Source organism: Alosa pseudoharengus, unplaced genomic scaffold (assembly GCF_046254945.1).
Source record: "Alosa pseudoharengus isolate Yale_2024_CS ecotype anadromous, Long Island Sound unplaced genomic scaffold, YU_APseudo_1.1 YU_APseudo_1.1_scf_2, whole genome shotgun sequence".
Classification (NCBI taxonomy): Eukaryota; Metazoa; Chordata; class Actinopteri; order Clupeiformes; family Clupeidae; genus Alosa; species Alosa pseudoharengus.
In genome coordinates, this window is record NW_027468663.1 from 22,407,440 (window position 1) to 22,417,249 (window position 9,810).

At 42.0% G+C, this 9,810-nt stretch overlaps 1 protein-coding gene across 1 annotated transcript; it reads right to left on the reverse strand.

Annotated features, from left to right (window-relative positions):
• Positions 1–417: 417 nt before the first annotated feature.
• Positions 418–9,697, reverse strand: melk (maternal embryonic leucine zipper kinase). Its single transcript, XM_076295857.1, has 18 exons — positions 9,656–9,697; positions 9,101–9,180; positions 8,931–9,016; positions 8,660–8,776; positions 8,134–8,277; positions 7,985–8,053; positions 7,627–7,719; positions 7,005–7,103; positions 6,336–6,404; positions 6,101–6,199; positions 5,758–5,844; positions 5,468–5,596; positions 5,123–5,254; positions 4,640–4,880; positions 3,241–3,334; positions 2,567–2,726; positions 2,346–2,449; positions 418–1,008 (listed from the first exon to the last, which is right to left on the reverse strand). Exons 2-18 carry the CDS (start codon positions 9,174–9,176, stop codon positions 831–833), a joined length of 1,977 nt encoding a protein of 658 aa, XP_076151972.1. The 5' UTR covers positions 9,177–9,180; positions 9,656–9,697; the 3' UTR covers positions 418–830.
• Between the last annotated feature and the right edge of the window lie 113 nt (positions 9,698–9,810).

The following is a 9,810-nucleotide window of genomic DNA, read 5'->3' on the forward strand; positions in this document are numbered from 1 at the left end:
TATAATTACCGCCATAACACCCACCTTCAAATGCTGCCAGAATGTGGAGTTATTATTTGTGCACAACTGAATACCCTTAAAAAAATGTGCCCTAACTAATGAGATCTTCTCAGGGACCTGAAAGCTGACTTGCCATCCACAGCAGACTGAGGCAGATCCAAAGGCATTCGCAAGATCTGAAAAGAGAACCTGGATATCGCTGCCTTGTATCCCTTGGAACATCTCAAACCAATACTATTAAACAAAAAAATAAAAGGTTGTGTGGCAAGGAAGATCATATGGGGATCAATAAAGTCTATCTAGCTATCTACCTAAAATACTGGAGAGTTTCTCCAGTCCTTCATGACTCAGAATATATCCACACACTGTACTGTACACACATTTTATTCTTCACAAAGTATCCACAACATATTTTTATTTAACAGATGAATAAATGTAAAAAAATTAGTGAACGTACAAAGAAATGACATGATTTGCAAGGATGAATCACAACTATGTGGTAAGTACATATAAATGTGCATATAAATAAAATTGTTGCTACAAAAAAGATCTGTGTTCAAATTAACTCAGAGGTACCATGGGCTGGTTGAGAGCTTTAGGTAGTGCATTACACAGATACTTTTTGCAAGACATGCTTTGAACAGAGGAAGAAAGCAAATATGATACAATAAAACACATTGGGTCTCTAATTACCCTTCCATAAGATCTCCCTTAGCTCCATCTCTTTTTGGAATCAGCCCTAACAGTCAAGATGTCTAGCATCAACAGCCTAGGAGAAGAGTGTTGAGAGCAGAATAATGCATTTAAAATAAAGAGGGGACGGCTAGTGGTTAGACACTGCAGGTGGACAGAATGCTCTCAACCAGGTGTTTGTAGACCCAGGCATCACCCTTCAGCCGCTGCCGTCGAATGCCCACTACCTCAGGCTTCTGGAGCAGACACACCTCCAACTCAAAATGCAGAGTCACTTTCCCAAAGTCCGAGTGGGTCCTGCACGTTAGTTTGTATCTGATGGGGGGGAGAGAGAGAAGGACAGGGAGAGGAAAAGAAAGAGCATTATTTGTCATGGCAACCGCTCAGCTGGTACCCGAGAAGCAGTGATGCAAATACTGACCTGAAACACAAGAAGGTGTAGACCCATGTTTTCAAGTAAATAATAAAGAAATAAAATATTTGTAATGATATTCTTGTCATTTGTGGGAGGGTCAATGACAATCAAATAAGGAGTAGATAAGTCAAATATCAGCTACAGACTAATACCAGTATTACAGTAATAACTACAAGGGTAATCAGAGGCATAGAGAAGTTGAGCGACGAGTATGAATGAACGGTATGATAAGGGATCAGATTCCAAAGATAATTCCGTGGAAATGCATGGATTTCAGTTGCTGCTACTGGAAGCATCCATGCATGGATCCATGCATTTCCACAGAATTATCTTTGGAATCTGATCCCTTATCATACCTGTTCATTCGTACTTGTCGCTCGACTTATCGTGACTAAGTTCAAGATGCCGGCGAACGGTAAACTTCCTGAAGGCACTGACTTTATAAATCGTCTTGTACATAAACTACCAGTGCTTTTTCAAAGTTCTCAATGTCTCGTTTTAAATGTCAAGGCCCTTGGAAGTCTACCAATGAAGTATGGAGCTAGTTTGAGCCTTGTAAATGGTAAATGTAAAACAGTGATTTATTTGCATGGCTAGGCCGATGCCCGAGGCACCGGCATGCATGGTGAGGTTTGGAAGAGCACAGGCGTGCATGGTGTAGGTATAGTTTGAGAGCGCATAAAGACAGAATAAAGAAAAGTGAAGTATCAGAGGGAAGCTGTTAAGAAATCACTGTGATGGTTAAATGACCTGTTGTGGCGAGAATGGCGGCTTTCCCTGCTCCCTCTACCGTCTCCTAGCGGAAAACCAGCCTCGCAAGATGTGCACTAGCGTCCAGGCAGTGTCTGAACCCAGAAGCCCCGTGAGAAGCGAGAACGAGCGAGAAACACGAAATGCTTAGAATCCTCTGGACATACACACGCCCCATTCAAGCACCAGTTAGCCATGGCGGCTTCATTGACTTCATTTTTTTTTCATGATGGCAGAGCCAGCGGAAATACCAAAGAGAAGGTTGTGAAATACGCAGCCCAAAGCGGTAGGGGGAGCTCCATGGAGGAAGTTAGAATTAGTAGTTGTTAGAATTAACAGCTTTATAACAGGAACAAATTTGTCTGTTTTTATCCCGATAGAGAGAGAAAGAAAGAAAGAAATGAGCCAACTGTCAGAAACCGAGAAACAACTGATGAAAGAATGAGTGAAAGAGTGACGTGAGAAAAGACATTTAAAAAAATCTAACCCTTTCTGTACGAAGTCCACATTTTTCTCTGGAAGAATTCCGAGGATCTCGTTGAGCACCTGGTCAGCGCTGGTCTGGCTGGTTAGGGTCACATTATACTGGGCCTGTGGGAGTAAAGGGGCAGAGAGGGACAGTCAGATGGAGACCGCAGACACCAGTGGATCCGTAAGGGGGAAAGAGATCAGAACTGAAGAGAGACGAGAGGAGAAGCCGAGGCCCACCTTGATCTTACGGGGCCCGTCGCGAAGTGCCCTCTTCTTGCTGGGAGTGAGCATGGTGATGACCTTGTCCAGCCCACGCTCCAAACTGCCAAACACCTTTCCTCCCTTACGCTTCTGTGCACTGTCACTCTGGCAGCCAGCCGTGTCCAGTGAGCGAGACCTAAGACAGCAAGAGTGAGATGCAGGGGTTTTCCATTTGCTTTTAAAACCTTGAAGAGCTAATAAAGCCTTGGGCAGGTTCATTCCTTTCTCTAAGAACAAAGAGAATGAATCCTGAGGGGGTTCCTAGATAACTTGCATTACAATGAAGCCCAGGGGAGATCGGAGATAAAGTGCTTAAAGCTGCAGCAGAGAGGAAAAGTGTGATTAAAAGAGCACCTGTGATTAGTAGAACATGATCTTTATGTGCTGGATAACAATTGCCTACTACCATATAAAATAAGCTTCAGATTTGTCAAGTCTTAACATTTCCTTCAATCATTTCCAAATACAGAATAAATAAAATATATCAGTTTACATAGAATAAATGTAAATGTGGAATAAATTATCTTTAATGTCTTTGAACTCTTCATAAAACTGCACTTAAAGAGAATGCACCCTTTAAAATGGCTGACTGGTGTGATTGTGATTGTGCACCCTTCTCTTAATCCTCACTGGTGGGCACTTGTCCTTACCTCCTCTCTGGGCTGAGCACGAGGGCCTCGAGTTCTGTAGTGTAAAGTGGCAGGTCCAGTGCTCTCCCCCGAGACTGCTCCGTACAGGCACTGCCTACACACACGCATTCACAAGGAACATGGGTCACCAACCAGTACACTTCCACAGAGACACATGTTATCTGTCAACATGGGAGTGTGGGTCCCACACAAACAAACACACACACACACACACAAATCCCCAGTGCACTTCTCCAGACAGTGCTGTCGGAGGCTGCCTATGAGGACACAAATCATTGGTCACTCTTATGACAACCTGAACTCATGTCTCTGAACCTGTAGACCTTAGCCCATCAAGACCTGTCTGCACTACTTTAGTACAGAGGCTGCAGTAAAAGAAAATATACTGCTAATACTTCACTCCAGGAATGAAATTACACTTAATCCGGACTGAAGGTGAAACAACCCCATCTAAACATGAACTACATGTCCATCTAAACATGAACTACATTTTAGCACTGTACTTCAGTTTAGGAAAACCTACACAATAAAAATCAACAAACGATAAAACCTAATCAGCTTGAGACCTTATTATGTTTATCGCTCATCCTGTATGCACTACGTTGTCTAAAGCACAACAACCATTATAGTTACTATCTAATATGGCCATTATTGTGTCAGGTCAGACCATGCTGTAGGAATTCTATAGGATATTTCTCCTCTGAAAATGAGTATTTTCTAAAAAGCAATGAATTTGACTCCTTTTACTGTGAATATTGTCTCTCTTATTACCAGAGGAGAGGGGATCTCTCTGGCTCAGAGTCTCTTGGTGAAATATGACATTACCTCCACAGAAAAAAACCTTATCTGGGTGAAATTAAACAAGTCATTACATATTTCACCATTTAATGATAAAATGCATAATTGCTTTTATCGTCTCCTCACATGCAACGCGCTGCTTTCCCATTCTCATAATTGGAAAAGGGCACACCTGAGATGCCAGTGATAATCATCATAAACAGCTTCCTAATAAACACCACATCAAGAAATATCACTCAACTCCTCATAGAAAAACACTCAATTAATTTGGCCCGATTAGGAAATACAATTTATTTTCAAATGCGTGTATGACACATTGGAAATGATGACCGCTGACGAGGATGGAGAGTGGACTCTTACGGGCGTAGACTGCCTACCGCGCTAGCACACGCTACATTTCTGTGTCTATGTAGCGCACAGACTGCCTACCACGCTAGCACACGCTACATTTCTGTGTCTATGTAGCGCACAGACTGCCTACCGCGCTAGCACACGCTACATTTCTGTGTCTATGTAGCGCACAGACTGCCTACCGCTCTAGCACACGCTACATTTCTGTGTCTATGTAGCGCACCAGACTTGTCCCTGACTGTGACCATACCTGCATTACTGTTGCAAGTGTTTGGCGTGGCTGGGCCATTCTTTGAGCGGTTCTTCTTGCTGATAATTGGGGTTCTTGGGGCAGGTAGAGCAAACACATCCCCACTGTTATTGGTCACAGCCATGTTTTCCTTATTCTCTCTGGCCCTATTGTGTTGCTCCTGTTTGCGGGGGTGTAGCTTGTCTCTGGGGGAGTGATCTCGGTTATCCCGCCTTTTCTCTGCTGAGTGACTGATGGCCCCCTATGACAAAAAAAAACAAGCAAACAAAAAAGAACATCAATTTAGACAATATCTGATAAAAAATAAAATAAAAACACATATACAGACAATAAACTTTTACATTTAGTGAAAATAGTTGCTGTAGGAAAGTAATATATACACTAGTCTAAGAGAGCAAGAATGACTTCAATCAAGTGAGACAAGACAAGACAAAAGCAAGACTAAGTGACTGCAGAGGCAGAGTCTGTGAAAGACGTTCTGACCGGGTGCGGTGCGTGCGTTTTGTTGGGGGTGAGCCACTGCTTGTCCTTCTCAAACAAGCCAGTGGGACAGGAGCCCACCACCACCGGCTCAGTCGGATCCTCCTCCTCGTTGAAATGAAGGTTCCTCATGGTCTGAAGACAGAAGAGTCACACAAAGCTTTAAGGCTTCAATCACAGAGCACCTCTGACAAGAAAAAATGTCTCTTCACAGCAAAGACTATGATGCAAAGAGAGAAAGAAGATCAGTGGGACTGTTGTCCAGCACAACTGTTGACAATGATGCATGATGAATCATGGGGGTGAGGAGAGACACTGACAGCAAACTGAAAAAGATTTTCCTCTTACCCTGGTGTCTTGTTCAGGTGAGAAGAGAATGTCTTGAGGTGCTATGTCTGGCATGAGGCGTACAGGTCTACCACTGTGCTTTTTGGCCAGCAGCAACAGATATGTGGCTGTGGTCTGATCATACCTCCACTTCACATAGAATGACAACAATAAGGAGAAATCAGACAGAGGATACTGAGATGTGGGATGTGCAGATGTACAGGAGATTAGGTGCTGCCATCTAGTGGTCAATTTGACCCAAATCATTTACACCACAGGTCAACAGAAGAGGGTGAGGATGGAGAGAGTACCTCCGACACGAGCTGAATGGTGCTTTGTCTGGAACGCTTCATGTGAACAGCCATCTCTGTGATACAGTCATCATCTACATGACCCAACTGGACACACACACACACACACACACAGTGGAGAAAATGCTAAAAAAAACTTGCTAAAAACAAAACAATATACTGATAGCAACATGACCCTAAGAGATCAGACAGAGAGGCCAATGAAACTAAAGGTTACCAACACTACAATAGTCAGGATGTGAATACGAATACAAAATCTTTATCAAATAATGTGCATGGTTTTAGACTCATCAGAGGCTATAGAGGAGTGACTCTAAAAACAGAAAAATTGATTTGATCTTACTGGTCGTCTGCTGTGCCACTCCACAGGGGTGCTGTATCCTTCCATTACCCACGGGTGAGCCAGCAGCTGCCTGACTGTCAGACGGCGCTTGGGGTCCACCTAGAGGACAAATGCAGGAACAACGCTTCACAGTTACACCCTACAACATGTGCACTCTAGAAACATTAACAGGGTGAAGAGCTGTGAAATAAATCACACCAAATAAACACTGACACACTGCATTCAGAATACCTACCTGCATCATCTGATTCAGGAGTAAGATGCTGGCGGGTGAGAGCCAGGGAGGATTGTTATATCTACCCCTCTGAGAGAGGGAGGGGGAGAGAGAGAAAGAGAGAGTCAGTGCTTTCAAGTATTCATATCAGAGGCCTGGGGGGTATCCCAAGTACGTGGTTTAGTGACAAACCTGGGTAAATTAACTCAGAGAAAGTGGTAAACCTACTAAAACAAGAGCCCTATGGCATTGTTTTATTAGGAGACTGAAGTCATGCAGCTCCTCTATTAGGAGGTTTACCACTAAAGGCCCATTCACACCAAGAACAATAAGGTTAACTATAACTATAAATAAATATTGTTCTCGTTAATATGAATGACGACGTTCACACAAACTATAACGATAACGACATGAAGAACAATATTGTTCGGGATCACTTTCAGAGCGATTTTCAGAAAGATAAAAAGCTAATAGCCAATCAGAAGCCATCAAAATCATCGCATTCATTAACACAAGGAGAGACTTTGTTTATCGTTGTTCAGTGTGAATGCTTTTATCGTTAAGGTTATAGTTATCGTTCTTGGTGTGAATAGGCCTTTATTCTGAGTTAACTTACTCAGGTTTGTCACTAAGCCATGTTGGAATACCCCCCTGGGCGTTGCAAACAGCTGTTTTCATGAAAAGCCTTACTGTGATTTTTCGGTACAGGGCCATGCAGTTGTCGTCGTCAAAGGGGAGATAGCCACACATCAGTGCATACAGAAGCACCCCCATACTCCACACGTCAGCCTACAATCGTCAAAAGGGAAAATATTGGTAATGTTGGTAGTTTTCTTATGGCAGCATGTGTTTCTATAGCAGTGTTTCTCAAAGTGTGGTCCGCAAGCTATCCCAATTGGTCCGCGAGCAGACATGATAAAATATAGTATAGATGCAATATTGAACCAACTTATATGTAAATCCAAACAGTTCTGCAACACTGCCTATGCTATGCCAGTTTAAATCAAAATAATCCTCTGACACAATAAGCAAGGTGCAAAGACAATAAGCAAGGTGGTTCAGTGAGTAGGCCTATTGTGTAATATACTGTTAGGTACTACTCTTTTTTTAGTTAGGTGGTCCGTGAGTTTTTTTTATTGGTTAAGTGGTCCTTGGTATTAAAAGGTTTGAGAAACACTGTTCTATAGTGTAGGCTGAATTGCCATATATGAAGACCTGTGACAAACCCACACAGAACATAACACAAAATGAATACAAAGGTCAATCAGACTCAGATATCTTTCTGCCTTCAGGCGAGGGGGAATACACTCACCTCAGATCCAATATATGCTTTGCCCTGGATGAGTTCAGGGGCAGCATAGGCTGGGCTTCCACAGCAGGTCATTAGCTCATCTCCCAACCCTCCCTGAAATGACACAACCAACCACAAGCTCTGTCAGACGTAGTCCATAACACTCCTCGAACTCGACGATAGCGTAAAAAAAAAAAAAAAAAAAAAATAAAAATAAAAAAAAAATTAACGATAAGCAATAGGCTTACTGTTCATTCCACAGCAATATATAGCATCTTCTTACATTTTAATGTTGTCTGAAGCATTCAATGACAATTCCCATCCCTAATATTAACATCAGTCAAACTCAGTTGAAGACAATAAATCAAGCTCACAATACCTTGGGTTTGGCACACAAGCCAAAATCGATCAGCTTTAGGTTGTGATCCTCATCAATAAGCAGGTTTTCCTGTGTTAAAAAAAGTTAAATTGTAAAAACTGAAAAACAAGTTTAAAATAATTGCTTACGCAGCATGCCGACTGACTCACCGGTTTCAGATCTCTGTGAGCGTAGCCCTGGCTGTGAACATACGCAAGTGCAGACACAATCTGCCTGAAGAACACACGTGTCTCCTCCTCTGATAAACGATCTTTCGCAATGATGTAATCAAAAAGCTCCCCACCAGGACAATACTTCAGTCAATGTGTGTGACCATGGAAAAGAGTATATGTAAGATAAACAGATACAGTAAGACAGGGAGCAACAGATGAATTAACATTATGGCAAACATAACAGCCAGATCCTACATAGCAATGGTATGTTTCATCTACAGTACATTTATCACAAGAACAATTTCCAGTATCACACTCACATCACCAAATGAAAACATAACCTAAACTAGTTTTAAAAAGCGGTAGTGCACCATTAATCAGTGTTTATTTAAAGGTCAGACAGTAGTTATCAATTCAACTAAATATGAAAAAACACAGCGCAGTGCAATCAGTACAATTTAACAAAACAGTCTTCTCATAAGTAAATATGATCAAATACAGGTTAAGAGTGAGAGCAGCACACCTCCAGCACCATGTAGATTTTGCTGTTGGTCTCAATGACATGGTAGAGACGACACACATGTTGGTGACTCAGGTTTTTCATGGCTTCAATTTCAGTCTTCACACGAGGCAAATCATCCTGGAAACAAAAAGATGGAAAGCTGACGAGGAAGTACATTTCACCACCTTGGCTCCTGGACTTTACTATGATCAGTGAAAGAATATGTGGGCAGAATCCTCCACAGAACAGTAAACCAGCACAAAGCTCAAGTGAAAGCCCACATTCAACTCACCCCAAGGGTTTTCTTCTCCATGATTTTAATGGCCACTTTCTGTCCTGTCAGGATGTGCCGGCCAAGTTTAACCTTGGCAAAGCCACCTGCAAAATATTTTTGGTGTAACACATCTCAACCAAGTGAATTTACTGTCCACAATAGCATCCCATTCACTTAAAGATTCTCACCTGAACCAATAGTGTCGTAGACTTCATAGTACTTAAACAGCTGCGCAGCGTCTTCTGAAGGCATATTCCAAACCATAAAACTAGAACACAGAACACGAAATCCATTAATTAACAGTTAGGGCTCAAGGTTCGGGCTCGCAGGAACTGGTTAATTAACAATTATAATTTCAAAATATAATTTATTTAAAAACCCTAACGTTACTTGCCATATTCAGCAAAATGAGCAAACTTGCTGTAACAGTAACGTTAGAAGCTACCCATTGCCTCTCAAACAAATTAAATACCTTATGCGAATATAACCTAAACTCTTTCGGTAGCAGTTAAGGTTAGTAATCAAGGGTATTTGGTTGAAATTACGCTAACGTTAGCCAACGTTGCAAAGCTGGCTGGCTAGCGTGCCGTTAACTAACGAAGTCAGTATAATAACTCACATTTCTATGACACCAACAACACCCAAGTAAACAGTTAACAGTATCTTTGCTAGTGAGGTTAATAACACATAATTAAACAACATTTGACGGTTCTGTCATAAAAGGGAACAATGCATCTTTCTACCTTTTGCCTGCTTTCCCGTCTTGCAGAAGTTTGAATTTACCACTTTCTGACGCAACTTCCGGATACAGGGCATCTGGCATCTCTCAAGCAGAATAACTTCATAAAAGACCCTGGCCACGCCAACATTTAGTGAAAAGTGCAAGTTTTTTACCAAC